Raw genomic sequence first — 27,342 nt, forward strand, 5'->3', positions numbered from 1 at the left:
GTGAGATATAACAGGATAATGCATACATTTCTCATTTGTTTTCAAAACGGTTACAAAAAAGTGGGACACCATTTTTATGACTTGATGGGATCCCTGGGACCCCATTTCGAAAATTCCTAGCGCCAACACTGATGGAGCATTGGTGCGTGCAAAACAGCTGCAGGTGGCTGTGGCCGCGGGGCCGGTTCTAATACTAATCAAATATCATCCCGGGGGCCATAGGTAATTCATTCGCGGGCCGACTTTGGCCCACGGGCCTTGACTTTGACACCCCTGCAGTAAGGCAAATTGTTTTGGTCCTCCTGCGAGTCAAAGAAGATGAAGAAACAAACGTCTGGTAGATTTAAATGTCGGGTACACGCCCAAACACATTAGCTAAAGTAACTTAATAAGGTTAGAAGATGTTGAGCGTACCAACAGCTATTACTACAGCAAAAAAGGACCGCAATCCCTTATATTAAGGATACATGTGAAATAGAGGAGGCAGTAACGAGTGGAAAAAAGGTAAGTCACATCAACTATTTACTATATAGTTTGTAACAGTGGTTTTTAATAATAGGGCCAGGGCTCATTGTTGGGCCGCCAAACAATATCAGTTTCTCAGCTGTGGTCCATAACAGTGGTACTGAGTTGTAATACACTTTTCCACCACTTGTGGCAGTAATGACAATCTCAAACAGAGGAAGTCTGGAGCTAAAGTCATCAGCGCAAAAATTCTGACTTAAGTGGTGAAGCTGTAATTTCATTTTCACTTTACTTTTATTGACAGCTTAGTTAAGAAACATTGATTTAGTTTGTTTATTCTACCACAACCTCATTTCATGTAAAATGATGCATAAAATTCCCTGACGAGCAGGGAAACCTGCGAAACAGGCTTGTAGGGATGATATAGCCTCTGTGTTTTTTCCTGACCTAACGCATAATTTCGTGTAAATGTATTTTTCGTTAGTTATTTATGAGTCCCTTCTTATGCAGTATATTTGGTTAATACTTATTTTTCCAGTCAGCCTAACATTTGTGTTAAATAAATAATATTTGTGATTAACACATTGTTTGTTATGATTTAACAAGGTTGTAAACTGTAAGTGGGTTAGATATAATTATTGAAATACAATTAAAATAAAGCGTAAGATTACCAATTCAGTGTTAATATTTAAGTGGGCCCCTCTGTAGTGGGAAAGTTGGGCCCTGAGGTCGAAAAGGTTAAGAACCTCGGGTTTATAAAATTAAACAGTAGTCAGCAGCTCACTATTTGTATAGTAGGCTGAAATCAGAGTGAAACGAACGCTAATGCTGATTAATTAGATGTGTTAATGTTGTCACTGACATTTATTTTCATGTATTAATATTTACAGCTGAAATGGAACATCAGGACAACCTGATTGTGTTGGACACTGTGGACAAGCTATTAGACGCTTGAAGTGAAAGTGTTGATAACCTTTTACCAACTGTGGACACTTTGTTTTTTAACCATCTTTTTGCTATGCATCCTTTATGGAGATAAATTATGGCCAATGGTTTTGGGACAGTATCTAAAAAGTTACTTTAAAACTGAAAGATCAAATTTTATAAAATACATCAGTGCATTCAAAATAAAAATAAGTGCACACATTGTTTTTCCTCGTTAAATTTAATTACGATTCAATCTGGTAACTCCTTTAAATAAATTATTTTAATTTTTTTGTTTTTTTGTATATTTTTTTTTAGATTCAAATTTTATTTTTTTGTTTTCAATCTCAAATCTTTTTTTTTTCAGATTCATAATTTTGGCCCGAGTTTTGCAAAAAAGATATGGGGTATGCCCTATCGTGTTGCCTTCAGGGAATGTTGGAATTAAAACAATTAATTATGTAGACTACACCGGAGGTCTCCAACCACCGGACCACAGCCGCATTTATTTTATTGTAAAAATGATATACTGTTAGAAATCACACGGTATTTGAGTGTTTATGACCTTTTGTTTCATTGTGCTTTGCCAAGCGTTCACTTTTGCAATCTAATTAACCCTCCTTGAACAAACCAGTAGTGTACCGGTAGTATGAAACCAAGTAAAACCAATGTCACCAAATCCGCTATTTTAAGTGATTTTGGGCTTGTGTTTTAACACATAGGCGCCTACCCAGGTCAAGAGTCTAAATCAGAAAAAAAAAAACTAAAATAGTCGGGGGGGGAAAAAATGTGAAAAAAACAAACAAAAAAAAAATAGAAGAGAAGAATAATCTGAAAAAACAGAAGCTCGAGTATAATATATGAAAGTGAAAAATGACCACAGTGAATCATAGTTCAATTAAACCTGAATAAATATGTGTGCACTTATTTTTATTTTGTATACACACTGATGTATTTTACAAAATTCAACATCAAAACTTAATTTTTTCAGTTTCAAAGCACATTTTTCAAGTAAAAAACATTTGGCCCTAATTTATTTCCAAAGTCATGAGCCTGATTTATCGAAACCTGCCCGGAATTTTGAAGTACTGTGAGTTATGTATCGCATATCGTGTCGTATCTTCAGGTACCCTGAGACTTCCAGTTCTAATTTGTAATGTTTGGATTTAATTTTGGGTATTTACATTTCTTTAGTTTGTTCCAAATAAATATAATTTCCTGTGAGGTTACAATAACTTTGAGTGCAATTGTATGGTTAAAAAAATATTTTAAAAAAGCAAGCATACTGTTGGGTTAAGCTCTAAAAACACCTGACAAAAACACCGGTTATCGTCTCTTAGTTAGAGCAATAAACAATTTTAAAGAACAAGTCAGTCAGTGTTGGCTCATTAACAGTTTCAGCAAGCATGCAAGCATTAAACATTAAGTATGGTTACTGAAGCATCCTAAAAAGAAAATACAATGTCTAATAAATATCAGTATAAATCAGACGGCAAAAGCTTTACGGCTCCAGCCATTTTTTTAAAACAACTGGTAGAAATACACAGTTCATTTCATTGAAGTCCATCGCATTGGAGTTTGTTTTGTTTTGCCGCTGCCAGACACAGAACAAGAAATACATTTTTCAAAGAACACAATGTTTAAGGTTATGAATCGGTCTACATTTCCTCTGAGCTACGTCATTACATTTCTACCTCAGCTGTGTGGAGTGGTTCTCTTCACATTAAACACCTGTATTTTAGTTCGAGAAGGATCAAAAGTCAAACTAGTATTTGCCTTCTGGACACAGCTGTGGGTCAGTGGAGTGTACTTGAGTCCAAGTGGGGTTGCCCTCAATAGTGGGTTTTGAAGCGGATTCTTCAGGCCTCAGAGCTCAGTGAGGTCCGAGTTGGACTGGGAGGGAGGCGGGCTGCAGCGCTGTGCTCTGTGCGAAAACTGTAATCATACTGATAGGGAAAATATTTAATTAACACCACATACACAAAACACTATTTACTACTTTGTCCAAAGTTTGTATCATATTTAAGGTGACACATGTAAAGTACAGGGGATACGAGTTGTCTCTTGGCTAATTATTATGCTTCAGGTTGAAAAACTATGTTTCTTTACGCATAGGAAAGAAGAAAGTGAATGTGAAGGACAGTGTTAAGAAGAATTAGGCGATGATATTCAATGAATTAAAAAAATAAAGCATTAAAAACATGGCTGAGGTGTGCCAACATTTATCCATGAAAATATGAAGATGCTGCTGATTAATAGCAGGAGATACTGTAAAATCCACTCTCCTGGGTAAATAATGTACATGATTATTACATTACTTCATAAGACTCTTTTATATTATTCATGCTTCATTTTAGGGAAGGATGATATGGCAAAAAATGATCACGATTAATTTTTTGACTCTATTAATATCACCAATTTTTATTTTTAAATTAAAGCTGATTGTCCCGTGCAGGATTATACCACGTACCGCATCCCTGTCAACTACTGCAGTATCTTGTAAGATACATTTCTGGCATGTTAAGATTGAGGTAATGTATGCTAACAGCTGACAACTGTCATTTTGTTCATATATATATTTGTGCTTAATAAGAGGTGCAACCTTACAGGAAACCCACGTACGCACCTGGTTTTAGGGCCACGGTTTTTCTTATTTTTTGGTACATTTTGTGGGAGTAAAGAGAACAACTTTTTTTCCTCTCAAAGTTATTTTGTTATTTTGCTCATCATTTCAAACATTTGGCAGTAAACAAAGTATAATTGGTGTAGTGAATACTATGAGACTTTTATTTCAAATTAACATTTACTAAACAACACTTTCCAATGGTAAATTATTATTTGTATTCTATTATATTTTTAATAGATTTACAAAACATTAAAAAAAAAAACTTTTCACAATGTCATTATGGGGTATTGTGAGTAGAATTTTGAGGACAAAAATGGATTTGGCTATAATATAACCAAATGTGGAAAAAGTGAAGTACTGCGAATATATTTTGGATGCACTGTATGTGTTCCGTCATAATAATTTATGTTGTCCACCACATCGTTTTAGTTGCCTGCCACTTTGTTTTATGTGGCCTAATGTAATGTGGTACAGAAAATTATTCTATGTGGTCCACATGTCATGTAAGTCGTCTGCAACATGATTTCATGTGGAGCCCAACATAATTTTATGTGGTCCACCACGTCATTTAAGTGGTCTGCCATATTAACTTATCTCATTATTCTATGTGGCCCGCCACATCATGTAAGTGGTTTGCCACTTTAATTGATGTGGTAATTCATATTTAATTCATGTGTTATTTTATGTTGTCCGCCATATCATTTTATGTGGCCTGCCACATCATTGAACTTTGCCTACCACCTCATGTAAAGTGGGACGCTGCATCACTTTATGTAGTCCACCACCTTACTTTACGTGGCCCGCCACATCATTTATGTGCCCTGCGAAAGGCCGGGATTAATGAGGCACTTCCTGGCTGAATATATTTGTTCTTTTAATTTCGACAGAAACATTCGCTGCATGCAATTGCCTATGTTCTACACTTTAATACAATGTATTTGCTCATGCAATAACATTTCTGATCATTACATGTTATATGTTTAAATTGTGGTGTTTTTGTGGGGGCTAAGCTCAGATCCATTGCATTATTTCGATGGGGAAGATTGATTAGAGATGACAAGTATTTTGGCCGCAGATTACACTTAAACTCATAATTCAGAGGTACCACTGTACAAACTAACACCAGTTAATAAAATATAGTTAAATTAGGAATTTCAAAGAAGAAAAATCAGTTTCTCATCCTTAAATACTGACCTCTTTCTCAATCTCAGCCAACGTTTTGATCGTAATGCCAATGAGGTCCACCTGCTGCAACTGAACAGGGAGACAAAGTTTACCACATACAATACGCCAGGAAATAAGTGTTTTTTGATACCATGCTAATTTTGTACGTTTACCCTCATACAAAAAACACAGTCAGTCCATTACTTTTATGGTAGTTTTTCTTTCAGTTTTTACAGAGACAGACTATTAACAAATTATTCCCGTCCTTTCAGCAAGAAGCTTGTTGAGAAAGTACCCCCACTGTTTGCGCTAAGGCTGGGTAAAATAATCAATTGAATTGATTTTTATGGATCTTGTAAAGTTTGCAATATTGATCCTGGGCTCGGGGTCTTTCTGTGTCGAGTTTGCTTGTTCTCCCTGTGACTGCGTGGGTTCCCTCAGAGTACTCCGGCTTCCTCCCACCTCCAAAGACATGCACCTGGGGATAGGCTTATTGGCAACACTAAGTTGGCTCTAATGTGTGAATGTGAGTGTGAATGTTGTCTGTCTATCTGTGTTGGCCCTGTGGCGAATTGTACGCGGTGTACCCTGCCTTCCGCCCGAGTGCGGCTGGTATAGGCTCCGGCCCCCAGGCGACCCCGAAAGAGACAAGCGGTAGGAAATGGATGGATCGAATTATCAGATGTACGTATGTATAGTGTAATTCGATATAATCATTCATGAGTGAGATTGGCTGAAACGATCACATGTATCAACTGTAATTTAAAAAAAAATTTAAGTGCTAATGACAACGTTGCTTTTCACACAACATTGAAACATTACGCAATATTTAAATGTATCCCTATTATTATACCTGTATAGTCCTGTGTCGAGGAACTTATTCCTCCCTGAATTTGTAAACAATAACAGAAACAAAAAAAAATTGTAATAAGAAAAAGAAAAATATCAATGTAATCACTTTAGTATTGTTTATATACTAATACCATACAAGGTATCGCTAATATGGACATCTGGATCGATCATCCCAACTGTTAACTTCTTGTGTCGGCCTGCAAGGTGTGTTAACTATTCCTTTACCTCTAGTCCTCATGTGACAATGACATATGGAGGAAACTTAGTTTATTTTCTGCCATGGTAGTGAGGATTAGTATCTTAGAAGCGGCTTCGCACTGTGGATAAACGCCACGTTCCTTGCAGTTTGCTCTCAAACTGGAGCCAATGTTCTGGCAAGACACGCACCCTCTTGGAATTCATGCAACTCCTGCATGTGTGTTAGAAAGAATGTGAAAATGTAATTGTGTCTCCCTGAAGGTGCATGCCTTTTGAAGGAATCATTAGTCGATCGCCAATCATTCAAAAAGGTAAATATCGGCCCTAATCCGAACCCATGATTGGGACATCTTTATTAGGTATATAAAGGCAAAAGCTGATTTCTGGTCAGAATTGTCAAAACTGGAATGAACCATGTTAGTTTGGCTAAAACTAGAATTCTCTACAGTTAAACCAACCAAATATTGAGAGGGATAAATTAGGATCATAAAATAAACCCCTCAACCAGATACCATACTACCACTACCACCTATGAAGCCTTCCTGTATAGCTGATAATCCACCCAGGCCAACACTCTAGAATTATTTAGTATAACGATAAATATAGTATAAATTAAATCTAAAAACTTACCTCTGATGAGGCACATGCAAACTTGTCGGAGATCATAAAGGGCACTCCATCCATTGCTGAAAATACAGTTTGGAAAATTCTACTTTCAGAATGTGCAGTAATATATCATTGAAACTCCTTTTATTATGGAGCAAGTACAATTAGTCTTAAGAGTAAGGGGTTTAGTTTCATCATGATTACCAGATACAGTACCATTATGGTTTCACTCTGGGGAAAAAAGGAAGACATCATCTATTGACCTTTTCAAGCATATAATTAGGAATATTCATATTGAATTAGCTTTGTCCAGAAAGGCTAGAGGGTCATAGGTCCAATTACTGCAGCGCACAAATGTATACAGTTTATTGGAAAGATGATAATCTGCTTCCAAAGTACTGTTGAAGAGCTTGAGGAAGGCACCACACCCCCAAATATGCATAACTTTAGCTGCATAGCCATACTGACATTTAAAAGCTCTTAGGCAAGGAAAGGAATAAATGATCATGACTACTTATACTAGTATTACTATATATTTTAGTTTCTTTTAAAATTCCGTGCTCACTATTGCCTATATTGCACCAATTGTGACAAAATTAGAATCCAAACTTTGGAAAGAAGTTAATATAGCCAACCTGAGATTGCATAGAGGTTGGAGTTTTGGTGCTCGTAATCTGGTCTGGTAGCATTTTTCCCTCTGAAACTGGCAGGAAGGGTCATGGAAATATTCCTGTGGACAAAATGGAAAATAACTTTTTCAACGACAACACTTTGTCAACATGTCGCACGTTTTCAGTGACAGGAATGTAACGATATGAAAATTTATATCAACATTATTATGACTAAAATAGTTATTCCGGTATTGTTGAATGTGCTCAAGAAGTACTTACACATATGCACTGACATTGTTTAACCTGGCTTTGTTCTAGAAATTAGTAAACAGATTAGTGCTGGCATTGACTAAGGATTTTCATAGTCAAATCTGATTTGTTGGATTTTGCCCATAGTCCACAATCAGTCGACTCTATGATGGTGGGGGTTTTTTAAAGGGAGAACAGATTGTGCTATGTAGTACACTGACTGGTCACTAGATGTGAGTAACATCACATAGATGTATAGTAACTTGCTACAGAAAGGAAGAAAAAGATAAGAACTTAATGGTAATGGACCTAAAAGTGATTTCACAAAACATAAAGTAATAGTAATAGTAATAGAAAAATAACATCCATACATCCATTTTCTACCACTTCTCCCTCTCGGGGTTGCAGGAGGGCTGTGGAGCCTATCCCAGCTTCAGTTGGGCGGAAGGCAGAGTACACCCTGACAAGTCGCCACCTTATGGCAGGGCCACCACAGATAGACAAGACATGGATTCACACTCACAATAAAGCATGAAATATGATTAAAAAGCAAAAAGAACCAAAAAAATCTATTACCTTGTCGGCGAGTCTTAGCAGCAAAAGACGATGACGAGCGAGGGAAGGAATGTATAGGAAGGGCCGCCTTAAAGCACGGGCTAACCTGGGCTGAAGCCAAGGGGCCCCCACACTATCAGGGACCCCCGATTTTGATGGCGGAATGCAATGATTGGTGTGCATAGCTGTCAATCACAGACAGCTCTAAAGGAAAATTATACATAATATAAAAATAGAACAATAACATTTAAAATTAACAAACTGTAGATTTAAAAAATCTCAATTGAATTCAAACGAGTCAATTTTTATTAAATGTTAATTTTTCAACTTCACCAAAATCTACATTTGCAGACTAACATAAAAGTTACACTTTGCAATTGGCAGAATTATGAATTGGTGTATTTGATATACCGTATTTTTCGGAGTATAAGTCGCACCGGAGTATAAGTCGCACCTGCCGAAAATGCATAATAAAGAAGGAAAAAAACATATATAAATCGCACTGGAGCCCGGCCAAACTATGAAAAAAAACTGCGACTTATAGTCCAAAAAATACGGTAAATAAAATAGACAAGTTCAATCACTTTGTCAATTGTAAATGCGTGGACCTATCGTCTCTTCCGGTATCAATCATGTACCGACCATTCTATCCAAATAACAGGAAGCTGAGCTCGCGTGTCGTCACATAAACCAGAAGTGAAGCGCACAAATTCAACAAAAAACACTTTAAGACCTTAACAAATGAAAATGGAAGAAGATAAAATATTTAAATACGGTACTCAAACATATCATGGCACCTAAGAAGCTAATATTTAATGTTTCTCCTGCCAGTAAAACAATGTGATGATTTATTTAAAACTCGGTTAAAATATTTCAGTGTGTGTATAAGTACTTTTTGAGCACATTCAATAATACCCTCATAATAATGATAACCAATTTTGGACACAATAAACGTGATATGAAAATTCCATATTGTTACATCTCTACACACAATAAAATACATTGGTTACTGAAAGCAATGAGACATACATATGCTACATATGAGTGACATACTTGGTGAGTGGAGGTGCTGGGACAGAAGAGGAAGTTGAGGTAGAATTCATATTCTGGACGTCATTCACAGGCGATGTGTGAGCCGTGTCCTGAGTTCGTGGTACAGTACCCATGCGATACCAGATACCCATGTTGTTTAGTTCTCTGTCACATTGAAAAGTTGCATGTTTTGAATAGGCAATACAAATAAAGCTGCAATCTACTGTATAAAGTAATGGAAATTAACAAAATATTGATTATTGAAAAACACAGCAACTTCTGAGAAAGAACATGCAGGAGAATAATGTTTTAGTACCACAACATGCACAAATATACATTTTAAATTTGATTCCTTACACACATTTCATAATATAGCCTATAATGTATGTTTCCCTTACATTGATTTATTTGTACTGGCCCAAATTCAGGTTTTTTTTTTTAAAGATTTGTTGTGTCAAGAAGGCAAGACTTCCATGAGATATGTGTGTTGCCTTCTTCTGGCAATCATGTTCCACATAAAATTGACTATGTCCTTTGTCTGAAATTAAGAATTGTAGTTTGACGCAACAGGCTTCTGAAGCAAGTGAGCACACAACACCAAGCAACAGACTGGCCTAGCAATACAAAGTTTGCGGTCGATATTCGTTTCCGCTGAGTTTGGCGAATACATAGCCTGACTCTCGCCAGATCCTTGTAATTCGCTGAGCTCCACACAAGGATCTGGCACTTCTCAATAGGAGATGTATTTCAGAAGGCGGGACCTTTTAAAAATATCATTGTATGTGCTTGGATAAACCGCTTGTCCGTTATCTTGAATGACGTGCTACTTCAACCCCTCACATCGAAATCAACCCGTGACGCTGATGAAAGCGACGCTGGGAAATCCAAAACAGAACAGCCGACATATTGGACAACTACAGAGCGAAAAGTTAGAGAACGTTTACTGAAACAACGCAGCAATGTCAATAGACGATCGATGTCGTTTGTGCAAAGATAATATGTCAGCACACGACTCCTCGCTGCGTGCCGCCATTGTTGTTTGAATCAAACAGTCGCTTCGGCGCTACGTCATATCTATGAAATCCCGCCCGGCGATCCTGATTGGTTCATTATTTTTTGCTATCTTGAAGGAGTTTGCATTGCCTTCGAGCCCAGATCCTTGTGTGGAGCTCAGCGAACTACAAGGTTCTGACGAGAATCAAGTTAGCGAATATATGCCCGCAAGTAGAAATGCATTTGTTGTTTCATGTCAATATCGTTTCGTTGAAATCTCATTGGTCAAACATTTGTACAAGTTTATAACGATCGCAATGCTAATTTTCGTTAGCCTGTCAAAGGGATTGTCCATTGCATGGCAGCATTAAGCTAGCAGCACAAGAACCAACCTTTATCCTGTATGCTTGCATTGCTTTTTTCAGTGTATTCCAAACTATATAGTTAATTTATCATTATTTGTGCATGTATGATCTTCACGTGTGTATTAATGTACTTTACTTTGTGTTCTTACTTATACAGTAACTTGACTATCAATAAATAACCTCAAGTTGTTTTTTTGATAAAATTCAAAATTGATAAAAAAAATGTCTGCAAAATTCTTAAAAATGAAAATCTTAAAAAGCTTTGAAGATGTTTTATAAAATCATTCCAACCTGGAAAAAGGACAGTTTAAAAAAAATCATTAGGGGCACAAAATCGATAAGGCACAATAAGTTTATGTAATCCTTTGACCGCAACTGAAGTTAATTGTACCACTGCTGCTTGTTAGTTATTTACAAATAAGAAAAAGAACAGGCATACCCGATAAAGGTGTATTGAGGTGGAGCCTGCTTGGACCTTCCCAGGATACGAATGTCACAGATGGCTGCCTCTGTCGAGTCTCGTGGAATAAACTTGATGCAGAGTCGCCTCTTTCTGAATGCCTGCTCTTCTACATGTACAGTACACACACACACACAAATATTAAACATCAAAAGCCATTTTGCCTTTTACTCATACTTTACACAGAATGAGAATGATATAATGTCAAATGTTATGTTTTTGGCTGTCAAGCGTGCACGCTAGAGATGCGCGGTTTGCGGGCACAACCGCGGAGTCCGCGGATTATCCGCGGATTATCCGCGGATCGGGCAGATGAAATTAAAAAAAATTAGATTTTATCCGCGGGTCGGGTCGGGCGGTTGAAATAAAAAAAAAATTGATTTTAAATAGATTCAGGCGGGTGGCAGTTAAACCAATTCGGAAATATATATACATAGTTAAATGTTGTTACCCACATACGAAAAACGAGCAGGCACCTGCTGCATATGCCACAACAGAAAAAAAAAAAAAAAAGAGATGGACACTTTTACGGAGCGGAGAAGGGACGCCTCGCCGGGGTCCGGGACCGAGGCCCCACCAGGAGCCGTAGCTGAGGCGATCCGCGAGAAGGGGCCGACGCACGTCCAGGGTCACCACCGCACCGACACCCCGCCTCGTCCGCCTTCGCCGCGGCCGGCGTCACGCGCAGCAGGTAAGCAGCTTACCTGCCCGCCACCCCCGTGGCCGGGGGCTCGTAACAGGGGTCACTCCGCGCGCTCCGCCCGCGCAGCTTACCTGCCCGCCACCCCTGTTGCCGGGGGCGCGTAACAGGGGTCACTCCGCGCGCAGTGCGCTCACGAAAGGGGTGGGGCTCACCCTGGTTGATATAGACAGCAGGACGGTGGCCATGGAAGTTGGAACCCGCTAAGGAGTGTGTAACAACCCACCTGCCGAATCAACTAGCCCTGAAAATGGATGGCGCTGGAGCGTCGGGCCCATACCCGGCCGTCGCCGGCAGCGAGATGCGCTCAGCGCGGCTCCCATATGATTGCGCACTGGTGTGCGTCTGGGTCGTGACAGCGTGGCACGCGAATGTCTGTGCTGCATTGGATCAGTCTCCTTTCTTTAACAGGCAAAAGCTTTATAACCTCACTAATGCCTTGCATCGTCTATATTAGATATATAACAACGGGCGGGTGCGGTTCTGATCAAATGTTAGATCGGGTGGATGGCGGATGGTTGACGACTTTCTGATGCGGTTGCGGATGAAATAATTGCCTATCCGCGCATCTCTAGTGCACGCACATTTTGTTTAAAGCCACATATTTTTTTAAAGGCACGATGAGCACTTCATTGTTCTCTAGTTTTGCTAAACAAAACACAATGCAGCTGGAAAGTGTGTAATGGCTAAAAATAACTAGCTGAAAAAAAGGGGGTGGGGGTTGGGGAGTGGGGTATTTGATAACTAATTTAGCAAGTCCTGCCAAATGGTAATATTTCAATTTGTATTGAATTTCCATAGAGACCAATAAAGTATATCTCTATTGACAAAAACAAAGTTCTTTGTATTTAATGTCTTGTGAACTCAGTTATCACAGCAATACTATGTGCACAATGCACATATACAAAAGCAGCCCAGAGAAGCAAATACAAATTTTCAGTCATGTTGTTGTTAAGATCGAATATGCATTCAGTGATAGCCAACGTTAGAAACTAAACTTTGCCATATTGCTATCATATGGGAAAGGCTTAAGTACTGTTTAGCATCTTCCATATTTAGTTGTTTCCTTCAGAGTGCCCATATGCACATGCACTACTTGGACAATCTGTTATTTTCTATTTATTTATGGTGAGTGCTATTGACCATAAATTCACTTGTTGGATCAAAACAAAGTCAACGCTACACAATAACTACAGTTAACAAGAGTAAAAATTACTATCTACTCTTCTTTTAAATTATTCGATTTTTGCCCTAAAAGTCCTCCTTTGTCAAGTTTGTAAACATTAACAATCACTTCTATTCTGCTAAATAACAGCAATTTCCCTGACTTTGTGAATTATTTCCAGTCTTATTTTGAGTCATTCTGATATATTTTGTGCAAAGTGGCTTTGTCATTCAGGGTTGGGTATTCGGCTATGAGTTTAGATGTTCTTCGATACGGCTGCCAAATCGGTACTTTTGAAATGGTGCCATTATCAAGTACCGATACTGTAATCTGTTATTAGGGACTATGAAATGGGTCACAACTAAGGCTGGGAGATATGGCAAAAAAAAAATATCATGATTAATTTGTTCCATATCATTCTATCTCGATTAATATCACAATTCTTTTTTTTATTTATTAAAGGTGCTTTGTCCTGTGCAGGATTATACAGAGTACCGTTGAATCCCTACTGTTTACTATTGCAGTGTCTTGTAACAGACATTTTTGCCATTTGTATTCTTTAATTACTTGTATACATCAGTGCTTCTCACCAGCGGTTTGGCAAACAACAAGCGAAGACCTAAATTGTGGAGTTTTTTTAAACTCAAAAATACTGTAGCTTGTATTTAATGAAAATATATTAAAGTGCATTTTCAGGATCCAAATGGTTTTAGCCAGAAACTCTGATTAAATAAGTAGGTGTATTTATTCTCCCGGTCGTGACTAATACAGTAGTCACAAAGTCATTATGTGCCTGCCTGCCAGTCCACATTCAGGGCAAGATTACTATGGTGGGACTAAAGTGTGTCACTATAAAGTTACTGCTCCATCTCAATGTGTCAAGTGTCAGACACTTTTCTTTATTTTATTATTCTGGACCGTAATTCCAGCTGTGTAAGAGGAAAGAGGAACAACTCTGATTGATCATTAATTATGTTGTGGCGAGCCTAACTTTCGGGTAGATGGAACGTGATGGTAGCGCGCACACACGGACACAAACATTCACAGACACATACAGGATCACGGTCAATAAAGGCGGATTGTTCCGTGCAGGATTATACCGAGTATTGTTGCTTCCCTACTGTTTAGTACTGCGTAATTTTCTATCAAACATTTCCGCCATGTTTGATCGAGGTAAGATATGCAGGCCTGTGATTTGAACTTAATGAAAAAAAACTGAAAATAAGCCAGGTCCATGGGCAGTTTACATAAATACATACCCCATTCTAGTTTAAGTTAAAGTACCAATGATTGTCACACACACACACACTAGGTGTGGTCAAATTTGTCCTCTGCATTTGACCCATCCCCTTGTTCACCCCCTGGGAGGTGAGGAGAGCAGTGGGGAGCATTGGGGAGCAGTGGGCAGCAGCGGTGCCGCGCCCAGGAATCATTTTTGGTGGTTTAACCCCCAATTCCAACTCTTGATGCTGAGTACCAAACAGGGAGGTAATGGGTCCCACCCATTTTTATAGTCTTTGGTATGCCTCAGCCGGGGTTTTAACTCACAACCTACCGATCTCAGGGCGGACACTCTAACCACTAGGCCACTGAGTAGGTGATCCAAATGAATCACTATGTCTGTTTCAGTCACTGTTATTTAGTCACTACAGTAATTACCACTTGCCCTGCAATGAGGTGGCGACTTGTCCAGGATGTACCCCGCCTACCGCCCGAATTTAGCTGAGATAGGCTCCAGCGACCCCCCAAAAGGGACAAGCGGTAGAAAATGGATGGATGGATGGAGTAATTACCACTTGTGTTCACATCCACAGCCTAGTGTGATTTCCAACGTTAGATGTTAGAGGGAGTGATTCAGTCGTTGAAAATGGCATAGTTAACCAGAATTCTTTGCTGCAACAGTACAACGTTTTCAGCAAATTCTGGGGATACATTTACATATTTTTTTTACAATAAAATATGTTACCTGATTGTGTGAAACATTTACTTGCAAACAAGCTAATATTTACAGAAAAAAAAGTTGAAACCATTACCGTATTTTTCGGATTATAAGTCGCAGTTTTTTTCATAGTTTGGCCGGGGGTGCGACTTATACTCTGGACAGACTTATGTGTGAAATTATTAACACATTACCGTAAAATATCAAATAATAATATATTCAGTGACAACCGAAACCATCCTGTCCGGATTCAGAAAGGCTGCAATAATTGGAACTGCAACAGACGATGACTCTGACGTAAGCGACGTACCGATAGAAAAGGAAGCGGCGCATCGTCTACCTTTGGAGTTGGCAGAGTTGTTTAGAAGCGACACCGAGGAAGAAGATTTCATGGGATTTAGCGATTAGGAGTGACAGATTGTTTGGTAAACATAGCATGTTCTATATGTTATAGTTATTTGAATGACTCTTACCATAATATGTTACGTTAACATACCAGGCACGTTCTCAGTTGGTTATTTATGCCTCATATAACGTACACTTATTTAGCCTGTTGTTCACTATTCTTTATTTATTTTAAATTGCCTTTCAAATGTCTATTCTTGGTGTTGGATTTTATCAAATAAATTTCCCCCAAAAATGCGACTTATACTCTAGTGCGACTTATATATGTTTTTTTCCTTCTTTATTATGCATTTTCGGCCGATGCGACTTATACTCCGGAGTGATTTATAATCCGAAAAATACGGTACTTACATTGGTAAGGGAGATAAAGCCGTTGTAGTCTAAATTATACCATTTTGTGCTTAAATCCATTAACAAACCAATATGACATGCTCCACCACTACACGTCGTTGCAGATTCTTGCCTTTACAAAATTATTGCAATATGAAGCTTCAAAAAAAGTATATTACACAAGCACAATTACATATAGTAATGTATATTGCTTGAATAAACTGACATTAACATATTACAAATGAGCCCTTAAAGGGGACTGATTATTGAAATACAAAGATGTCTGCCATTGTTTAATCTTAATGCCGTAGGTCAAAATGACATCAATTTCGGCAAAAGCATTGCTTATTTGCAAATTTCAGACTAAATAAATGTATTTTTACGACAACAAATATATTTGCATTCAAGGTTACTTTCAGGAGAAAAAAAAGGCAACGGTAAGTGAGAATGGTGGAAGGAGTACCAATTGTATTGTCCAACATTTTGAAAAAATCATCAATTGTGTAAAAACTGGGAATTTTGGGGGTTAAAAAAATACAAAGTTTTATTGTCCTAATCAAGACAAATGTTTTAATGGTGAAATGGTTTAAATTAGTTGAAAAATGTGGGAGTAGTCAAAAGAAAGAAAGGGCAAAAAAAAACATGAAAATAATGATTTACTGTAAAACCGGTAATATTGGGGAACGTTTGTTAAATGAGTCCGCATGTCCTGAAAGCGCTGAACGTTTTGACGCTTGAATGGGATTAATCGGATGAACGGGTATGGTAGTCGTATGGGCGTAGAGGCGGACGAAAAACGCTACGGAAGAACAATAATAAATAGATGAAATTTGGTGTATAATTTAGGCATTCACAAAATTACACAGAAGGCTTAGCACCGTAGAAACTGGAAGTAGCACTGAACTACGCGGCGGGAAAGAGTTCATGTATTGTTACATGTTAATGTTCCAGCTATATCTACGCAAGAAACAAACATCATTTTCAATTAGACAGTTGACGTGCGTGTTTGAGCGCCACTGAATGACAAATTCGATTGGCGAAAATGACGCTGATTGGCCAAAATTTGTGGAATAGCTGCAGGCTTTGAACAAAGTTGCAAGGCCGCACATAATTCACAGGGACCAGTTGAATTTATGTGAATCGGTGAGATCACAACATCCTGGAGGGACTGATTATGATTTAATACATTTATTTGGTAGTACAAATTACTCACAACACAAGTTGGTACAAGTTGGTGACTTACGAGTGTCAACAGTCTCCTGGATTGGAATGAACCCTACAGGGAGGGTGTCCTTTATATCAATCAGCTTCATGTCAACAAGAACATTTCCTAAATGGCTCTGAAAAGGGGAATAGGATTGTGAATGGGGAAAAAAAGAAAGTGCGCTTTTAAACAATAGTGGAATATGATTTGAAGGGAAAATCAACAAATTCTTTAACAGCTTTGTTTCATGCATATTTGATCAGATTGAAGTTGTTATTTACATTTTCCTTAGAGAAGACCCTGGTAAAGCACAGGTACCGGGTCACCTTGGATTTGAAAAGTCCATCTTTCCACAGATCAGCATCCAGACCATCTGTTGTTGTTGAAACCTAGCGGCACATAGGATTAATTATGAAGATGACATCGAAGTAGTTAAAAGTTAAAGTACCGTACCACTGATAGTCACACACACACTATTTGTGTTGAAATTACCCTCTGCATTTGACCCATCCCCTTGTTCCACCCCCCGGGAGGTGAGGGGAGCAATGAGCAGCAGCAGTGGCCGCACTCGGGAATCATTTTGGTGATTTAGTATCATGCTTTCTATGGTTTAATGCTTTTTAATGCCACCTAAAAAATGCCATGCCCACGTGTGTGTGTGTGTGTGTGTGTGTGTGTGTGTGTGTGTGTGTGTTCTTGTATTTCTACCGTTCTTGAGACATCAACAAGGAAAAGTACCTTTTATATGAGGACCGGTGAACAAGTTAGGACCAAAATCATATTCCCAATACGGAAAACCATTGCATCTAATAGAGAGCCAAATACTACAGTTTGTGAACATTGCTCCAAAGTCAGGATTTTTGATTGATTTAATGTGCATACAAAAGTAAACATAGACATGTGCAAAGGCAGCAATATATGATAAAACAAGACCGCAGCTAAAGAAGGACTTCCCTATTCATCCCTGAAAAAACCCGCCAGGTGAACAGCTGATTTTATAACTTCCAGTGCTGAAGTAAAACAACCCGTGTCCCATATGTGACCATAGGATGAACAAATACACTATGGTACTAAGACTATAGTGGCCATTAACAGTTAGCTTCTACAGTAAAATTATGACTTTTGTCATAATTTTGCCAAGTGAAATTCCGATTATTATGCCAAAATTTTAAAGTTTTCTTATAAAATTGTGACTTTTGTCAAATAAAGTTACGACTCTTTTCATAAAAATGCCAAAATGGTAAGCTTTTCTTGTAAAATTACGACTGTTATTGTGTAAAATTCCAACTTTTATCATAATATTGCACAAATGTTCAGTTTTTCTTGTAAAATTTTGACTTGCGTTGAGTAAAATTACGACTTTTATTATAATACTGCCAAAATTCTAAGTTTTTCTTGTGAATTTGTGACCTTTCTCTTGTGAAATTACAACTCATTTTTCACAACAAGCTTTTTTTATATTGGCATAATATGTATATGTTATTAATGTTGTAAATACAAATCTTTAAATATCTAGAAAGGGTGGTCCTAAAGAGGTAGGCATTTTTCGGAGGTCTCAAGAAGGTGACAAATACAAGAATGTGTGTGTGTGTTTGTTTGCATGTAGGCGTGTGTCTGTGTGTGTGTGTTTAGCTAATGGCTGAAATACACTATCTCGTCGTGTAGCTTGCGTACGCAACGTGTCTTGCTTCTCGCCCTATGTACTCTCCCACAGATCTTCATGTGCATATGCCAAAAAATCTAGCTTTGCGTCAGTGTTTACTAATGATGAAAGAGAAAAACAAGACGGTCATGAAAACTTCCAACATCCTAAAAGACATTATAAGGACAATTTCCATCAAAGACAAAATAACAACAATTGTAATTTGATACTTTTCTTTTGCTATCCCTTGCAAATGTTTCATGTTTCTTTTGTTTATTCTTTCCTTATGGTATTTTTGATTAGTTATGGTGATTTCTTAATTACTGTTTGAAAATTATAGAGAAAAAATATTTCTATGTACATATTATGAACAAATGTATGTTGTATGTTCTGATTGTTGCTGGAATAAAGTTAGAAAAAAAGAACTGTCATTGGCCTGCCTATGACCACATAATTTCTAAGTTTTGCACAGCCCACCTAATCAAACGTCTCTCTCGGTTTTAAATCAATGTGCATTGAAAGTGACCGATGTTTCAAAATGATTAGTTCTAGCTCTAACATTAAAAAGTAAGTGTCACTACCACTACTACACAGGAAAACGTGAGAAAGAGAATTGCAAGTACCGAAACATCAATTGTAGATGAGTGACAAGAGGCTCACTTTTTCATGTAATTCTACTGTAGAATAAACATGCTCAAGTGATGAGAGCGATGCACAGAGTGAGAACTCTTGTATCCAGTCTGAAAGCCAGAGATGAAGACGTAGCCATTTATTGATGACGGCAAAGTTATTGAGTTCATTTATCGTTAGATTTATTGACTTATTGACTCTCAGCCCAGGTCTACAATTGTAGTACATTTTTTATTCCCTCTGGCCATGAAATTTAATGCTTTGTAATGCCATTTAAGACCTTAATTTTCTCAAAATTCATGTACCGTAATACCCTTTAAAGCTCTTTAATGACCAGTGAAAACCGAGTATAGTGGTTAACAGGGTGCTAATGCAAGAGATAGAGGTTGCGAGTTTGTCTGATTTATTTCCCCTTTTAATGTAACTTATAACTTGTAGAACTCAATTGAAAAAAAAAAAAAATTAAATCTTCTTTTAAGGGCAGAAATGAACAATAAAATAGAGGTACGCGATAAATAACAGGCCAATAATCATGCCAGTTTGAAGAATTACGACATCACACCGATGAATGCAACAACATTACAAAATAGCTTCTATAGCTGATAAACTTTCAATGAGGTAAGATTACCTGCACTCTGCTATTGTTGAGATAGGGGTGAGCAAATCAAGTGCTCCTTTTCTCCTATGTGCTGTAAGCCTGAGCTCATATTAAACAAAAATTACGTTGATTGCGTGGGACTTCTTCACTGTTTCAGAGGAAGACATTTTGCGTGCTCTTTGCGGCAAAAATTCTGCAAACATTAGGAGGGGAAAAAAAAAGCTTAAACTAGAGATGTTCCGATCAGGGATTTATGCTACCAATTCTGATATCGATCATCTATGAGGGAGATCAACCGATACCGATCACATGTACTGACTATACATTTGTATATTTGTGTGGTACATCTTCATATGGCTATATCTGCCTACTATTCTATGCAAAAATGCTTCAAATGTGTTAGATTGTAAAGACATGTCCTGTGTACAGCCAATTTCAGATCAACCCATAAATTAAATTGATTGTATTCAGGTCTGGACTCAGCTCTCAGGTATTAGCACATTCAAAACCATCTTAGACTTAGACATCTTCCTGTACTGAAGCCATTATTGTTGTGGTTTGAATGTTGGCATTGGGTCACAGTCATGCTGAAACATAAAGTTCCTCTTTACCTTCAGTTTGAAACCTGAAGGTTTTGTGCCAGCGGAACCGACTAACACCACTTCAGCAGAAGTAAATCTGCCGCAAATCGTGACGCCATTGCTTCACTGTAAGTGTGAAGCTCTTTTGGTGATCAGCCGTGTTGATTGTGTGCAAAAAAAACAAAACTTGTAGGATTATGACCTAAAAGTTCAACATTGGACATTAACAATTTTTCCACATGCGTTTGAAAGATTAAAAAAATGTAGCCGGGCTTAGATGTTTTTCTGTCTTGCCCCCATAGCCCATAAATAGACAGATAAAGAAGTTGGGAGCTTGTTGTTACATGTACAAAACAGCCAGTACTTGTCAAAAATTATTGCAGCTCCTTCAATGTTGTCTCTTGAATGCTGGCCTGTTTGCAGCCTCCTCTACTCGTCTTGTAAGCAATTTTGGGACATCCAGTTCTTATGTGAACAACCACAGCTTGTGTGGAGCGACTATAAAAATGTCAAGAAAAGACTACGAGTACAGCTTAACATTTTGGAGGTGAAAAATAGACAGTTAAAATGTTGGCAGGTGTGTGCTGATTCACATTTACCATGAGTTAGAGGCAATTGGTTAATTGTGAACTAGAAATGTATTAATATGTAAACTTCATATGACGGTTGTTGTGACAAAAATTATTATTATTATCACAGTATTGTTGAATGTGCTCAAAAAGTACTTATACACACACTAAAATATTTTAACCAAGTTTTATTTAAAACAATTAAAATAAAATAAATAGACCATATACTTTCTTGGCAGAAATTATATTGTTTAGAGCCATATTATTTGAGTGTAAAAGTTTTAGAGTGTATTTTAATGATAAAAGAAAAACAAGTGCTTACATCACGCAGGTTTACTTCCTGCTGTAGACATCTTTGTGTCATATTCCCTTCAATTATAGATCTACATATTTATCACTCTGTTCTAAGAGAACACCGTTTGTAGGTTCAATGTTCACAAGGGAATATCTTAGTTGCTCACACAGTCATGTGTGTATAAAAGTTGTAATTGTGGTATGATGTTTTTTAATGGGGAAAGACTTTAATGTCTCTTGTTAGCATTTAAGCGAGCTAGCCGGCTATTAGCGTGCTAGCCTGCTTCTCTAGGAAAAGTGCTGTATCAATGGTCCGTAAGTTTATCAAAGTGCGGTTATCAATAATGGTTTTACTATAATTTCAATTTAAAACAGTAGCACTAACCGTTGGAAGTTTGGCCGCGATTTATCATTACATCCCTATTCTCAACACAGCCTCATCCCCAGTTATAAGAGCGTGTGCACATTTGTGCAACCACACGATCTCAGTTGTTTGTTTCCACTTACCTTCTCTAAAATATTACATGTTTTAATTACCGTATTTTCCGCACTATAAGGCGCACCCAAAAACCTCCAATTTTGTTAAAAGCTGACAGTGCGCCTTATAATCCGGTGCGCCTTATATATGGACCAATATTAAGCTTCCAACAGGTAAAAGTTTCAATCAATCAATCAATCGCAACTACGGTTAGCAGCCGCCGACTTCATTTTCCCCCGTAGAAGAAGTTATTCTTCTAAGGGAAGCAGCCGCCCTCGTAGAAAAAGAAGAAGCGCGCGGTGCATGCTGGGATTTATGACTGCGCGAGGCGTGCCGTTTCATTTCCATTTGTTTGTTTATGTAAAGACCCCAAAATGGCTCCTATTAAGAGACACGCTTACGACGCAGAGTTTAAACTTAAGACGATCAGTCACGCAGTAGAACACGGGAATAGAGCAGCAGCGAGAGAATTTAACATTGTCACTGAACTGCTAAACAACAGCAGCGACACTGACTCGATTAATGACGACTTCGACGAGACGGAGTTGTTGGATGCCGTATTTGCCCAACTGTTTAATTAGGACACTGAAGAAGAAGAATTTGAGGGATTCGTAGATGAGGAATAATTCAATAAAGAGAGTTTTACATGTTTATTTTGTGTGTTGTGTTGTGTGACATTAATGTTTGAGCAACATCGAGTTATTGATATATTGTTATTGCTCTGCACTATTTCGAGTGTTACTATATTGTGATTGCACTAACGTTTGATTTTTCCGTAACAGTATCACTGTTTTTTACGTGTTTATTGAATCAGGGAAAAGTTCCCCTCCACTATGTCATATAAATGTTGCACTACATGTTATACCTTGCTGTTGTTAAAAGATAAACAAAACACCACGTCACTGACTTTACCTCGGGGAAAATAATAAAACAGCTGTTTATTCATTTTTGGAGTGAACAGAGTTGTCAGAACGCTGGTTTGTAATCTATTAATAAAGTTTGACTGACCTATCTGACTGTTTTGTTGACATTCCCTTTAGGGCAACTCCATCTAATGGATGCATAACGTAACCTCAGCCTCTACTGTAGCATCTATTCTATGCGCCTTATAAAGCGGTGCGCCTTATATATGAACAAAGTTTTAAAATATGCCATTCATTGAAGGTGCGCCTTATAATCCGGTGCGCCTTATAGTGCGGAAAATACGGTAAGTTGTAAACGTTATACGAATGTCGCAATTTCTTGGTGTCTGCAGGACTGCTTGTCATAGATGTTGCCTTTGGACAACACCTCTGTTTGTTTGGTGTGTTTTTATTTTCCTCACTTTGTGGTTTAGAGGTAACGTTAGTACTGTGTCACATTTTAACACAATGTCTCTGTACTGTCCTTTATGTTGTGTCTTCAAATGATAGAAAAAAAGGATGTATTCAAGTTGCTAGAAACAATTCGCTGGCGGCATGTTTTTGCAGATTTGGTCTATGTCTGACTTTTTTAAACAAAGGAGTTCTTTTGACGCCAATTCCTCTATGGGTTTTGTTAGTTTAGCTTCCATTGTACTCTGGATTTGTGCAATATTGAGATTCGCACCCCTGCCAGCTCTCGCCATAAAATTCTTACAAGTGACTTATATGCTATTGCAAAGCAGAAGCTTCTGCGGTTAGCTGTTAATTAGCGGCAGCGCAGACGTTAAAATTACAGACTTTTTATATCCACAGTAAAAAGAGAAGTCAAAATATGCTCACAACATCATAACCAGTTGGTGCCCGGCTCCTGGAAGCTACAACACCAACTCCAGTAATGGGGTCCATGGGCATCTCTGGCAACGCCTCAGAAAGGTCCCGGACCTCAGGCATCACTGTAAAGTTAAGCAACCAAAAAGACAGCAAATTAATTATTTTTCATATTTATTCTGATCCATTAAGTAAAATTTACACCAAAGAGCAGGGGCGGTGTCAGGAGGTGGCTAATCGGGCTCAAGCACCACATTTTCTGAAAAGCCCCAAATACACATTTTATTTTGAGACCGTTACTATCTCAAAAGTAACATGCAATACCAGAATCCAATAGAAGTGGCAGTTGCGTAATGTCAGCTAAATATTGCCTTCCTGAGCCTGAACCCTGATTTCCACAGGATGCGGAATGGCAGCGAAACGTAGCAACCATGGAATGGCACCGACATCTGCCGTCCGTCAATCCCCACCGCCGTTCTGTTGCGGCTCCGTCGTGCAGCGAAATAGCGAAGACTTTAAAGAGACCTCGCGAATTTGCGCATAATCACGTGATAAAGTAAACACATCTCAAGCTTTGCTGTCCATCAATATCCACAGACCAGCACGTCTGTGACGGTATAGACTTGACTTTACTTGTGGAAAAGACGACAGTTTTGCCTTGCAGAACGGCATCTTAATTTGTTTTGTGGTATCTTTTTTTTGTGTAGACATTGTTGATTGTCATGTCATGTACGGATGTACTTTGTGGACGCCGTCTCTGCTCCACACGCTCTAAGTCTTTGTTGTCGTCAAGCATTCTGTTTTTGTTTACTTTGTCGCCGGTTCAGTTTTAGTTTCGTTCTACACAGTCTTCCCTAAGCTTCAATGCCTTTTCTTAGGGGCACTCATCTTTTGTTTATTTTTGGTTTAAGCATTAGATACCTTTTTACCTGCACACTGCCTCCCGCTGTCGCCTACATATTGTGATCACGACAAACCATCGTCGTCTCACTCGACGTGTTCCCGACATCTACAAAGCAATTAGCTACCTGCTTCCACCTACTGATATTAAGGAGAATAACATGGTTACTCTGTCGAGCTCTAGACAGCATCGACACTCAACAACGGCACATTATTTGCGGATTATAATTACTGGTTTGCAAAAAAATATTTTTAACCCAAATAGGTGAAACTACATAATCTCCCACTGCACACCAGACTGTATCTCACGGCACACTAGTGTGCCACGGCACAGTGGTTGAAAAGCACTGATTTAAACAATAAACAATACAAACTACAGATGTCCGATAATATCAGACTGCCGATATTATCGGCCGAGAAATGCTTTAAAATGTAATATCGGAAATTATCAGTATCGGTTTCAATAAGTAAAATTTAGGACTTTTTAAAAAAACGCCGCTGTACGGCGTGGTACACGGACGTAGGGAAAAGTACAGAGGTCCAATAAACCTTAAAGGCACTGCCTTTGCGTGCCAGCCCAATCACATAATATCTACGGCTTTTCATACACAAGTGAATGCAATGCATACTTGGTCAACAGCCATACAGGTCACATTGAGGGTGGCCATATAAACAACTTTAACACTGTTACAAATATGCGCCACACTGTGAACCCACACCAAACAAGAATGACAAACACATTTCGGGAGAACATCCTCACCGTAACACAACATAAACACAACAGAACAAATACTCAGAACCCCTTGCATCACTAACTCTTCCGGGATGCTACAATATACACCCCCGCCCCCAAATTCCAAGTTGCTGTTTTGAGGCATGATAAAACAAATAATACACTTTGTGACTTCAATAATAAATATGGCAGTGCCATGTTGGCATTTTTTCCGTAACTTAAGTTGATTTATTTTGGAAAACCTTGGTACATTGTTTAATGCATCCAGCGGGGCATCACAACAAAATTAGGCATAATAATGTGTTAATTCCACGACTGTATATATCGGTATTGGTTGATATCGGAATCGGTAATTAAGAGTTGGACAATATCGGAATATCGGATATCGGCAAAAAAGACATTATCGGACATCTCTACTAAAAACAATTATATAATCTGCTGAATGTGTAAATTTACCCCCATACAAAAACCTATTGTTTATAGTAGGCTTATTTTAACACAGTAAACGAAAATACTATCAAAACTTTTAATAAAAATCATGAAATAAAGGCTATAAATTAAATGTATGTTATAACGGTCGCTATAAAGCATATATGTATATTTAACTCTAGATTTTTTTGCGGAATAAATCAGTAAATAGTTGTATACTGTACAGCACGTTAGCATGTGCTTAATTATAAATAGTAATACATTTATTCATCTATTACACTTTACTGTCAGTCTACCTTTAGAAAGGACAGTACAAAAAAATCAGTACTATGGGACTTTGGTTAATATTCGTAAAACAATTAGAGACTTATGGGCTTATTATTAACGGTTTGTGTCTGACTTCAGTGAGTTACTACAAGGCTACCAAGACTGCTAACTAGCCCGACAATACTGCGTCAAACAACGGGCCCTATATGCCTAAAGCTAATGTTAGCAGCACTAGTTGGGACAGGTTAATCTATAGAATGTAAATAATCTCCCTAAAAATGTAAATACGAAGTTTGTCTCTAACAATATGAGGTATTTCGCCGCTTTCCATCAGTAACACCGCGAAGACTACTAGTTGAGTTCCAGCGCGAGTAGCATTAGCACGTTAGCTCACTTACCGTTATCGGCCACAAATGGAAGTCAACTAGTCTTCCTTGCGTTACACGCCCATGTCTGCTAATAACTTCCAGAAGACGCAACCTCTCGTTCTTGTGGTCGTCAACGAACCGATCGGACACTTATTTGCATGTACCTACATAATTCGAACATGGTGCGGATGGGATGCTACGAAGATGAGGGGAAGTCAACAAACGAGTGATGGGTCGCTCGTGAGTGAATAGTCTCTTTAGAGTCGATTATTTTCCATTCAGATGACCGGCGCTTGTTTTCCTTCGCTTTTTACTAGTTACACAAACACACGGCTGAAGGTTTATTTCACTATTTTCAATTTACATTTTGGAGAACTATCCATGTAGACGAGTGAATAAAAAAATAAAGTAAAAGTATATATAAATAGTGTATATAAAGTAATACTAAACCTCTCTTTGTATATAATGTATATTTTCTGCTGGATCTACTCTCTATTTTATACTTTATACTGTAATATTGTACATGGTAGTTGTTATATATTGTATATATTATATAAAAATATGATATAATATCAGTATATATCATAACATGTAAATATTACATAGGTGTACAGCTCCACTAATGGACATTGGAGTGTTACTTTCAAAGGCAAAATTAAAGTATTGCTAGAAACATAATTTTATATGGGACTTTATTGTATTTTATGTATAGTAAATGTTCCAAAAAGAAAAAAAGCATAAAACACCACCAGAATTAGAGATATTACAAGTCAAAGTGCTGAAGCTTAGTGTTACGCTCATGACTTGGTGTTACCCTATAAGATGAAGGCAATTGCATTTTATTGATATTCGAAATGTATTCAATGTTTATAAATGAATATTTAAATATACTAAATGTAAAAAAGTGAATAAAAATTCAAAATAAGATCATTAAATGAAATCTGGTTTGGTTGCGCCATCATGAGCTCAACACAAGGTTTCAACTACAATTCTAAATAAAATGTCAAAAGCAAACTTAAATCAAATACACACAGCTTAAAGATTGATCAATACCTATTTAAATTTAGTAATACATAAATATGATGATTTATCAAAATATAAAAGAAATATACCTGAACAGAACGCTCATGACGTTACACCAAAAAGTAACGCTATGAATCACGTTTTTCCAAGTTTTGGGGGCATTTTTATGCTATTTCCAAGCATCTCCTTTTTATTATCGTTGATTTTAAATGGTCAAACTAATGCATATTATATATGCATGCCCTAGTAAACAAAAA

At 37.8% G+C, this 27,342-nt stretch overlaps 1 protein-coding gene across 1 annotated transcript; it reads right to left on the reverse strand.

Annotated features, from left to right (window-relative positions):
- Nucleotides 1-509: 509 nt before the first annotated feature.
- On the reverse strand, nucleotides 510-26,293 carry mvb12ba (multivesicular body subunit 12Ba). The gene is made up of 10 exons (XM_061980716.2): nucleotides 26,093-26,293; nucleotides 23,378-23,490; nucleotides 17,125-17,232; nucleotides 16,883-16,979; nucleotides 11,080-11,209; nucleotides 9,304-9,447; nucleotides 7,471-7,565; nucleotides 6,860-6,915; nucleotides 5,210-5,269; nucleotides 510-3,335 (listed from the first exon to the last, which is right to left on the reverse strand). Exons 2-10 carry the CDS (start codon nucleotides 23,486-23,488, stop codon nucleotides 3,249-3,251), a joined length of 888 nt encoding a protein of 295 aa, XP_061836700.1. The 5' UTR covers nucleotides 23,489-23,490; nucleotides 26,093-26,293; the 3' UTR covers nucleotides 510-3,248.
- Nucleotides 26,294-27,342: the final 1,049 nt, after the last annotated feature.

Source organism: Nerophis lumbriciformis, linkage group LG20 (genome assembly GCF_033978685.3).
Source record: "Nerophis lumbriciformis linkage group LG20, RoL_Nlum_v2.1, whole genome shotgun sequence".
Lineage (NCBI taxonomy): Eukaryota > Metazoa > Chordata > Actinopteri > Syngnathiformes > Syngnathidae > Nerophis > Nerophis lumbriciformis.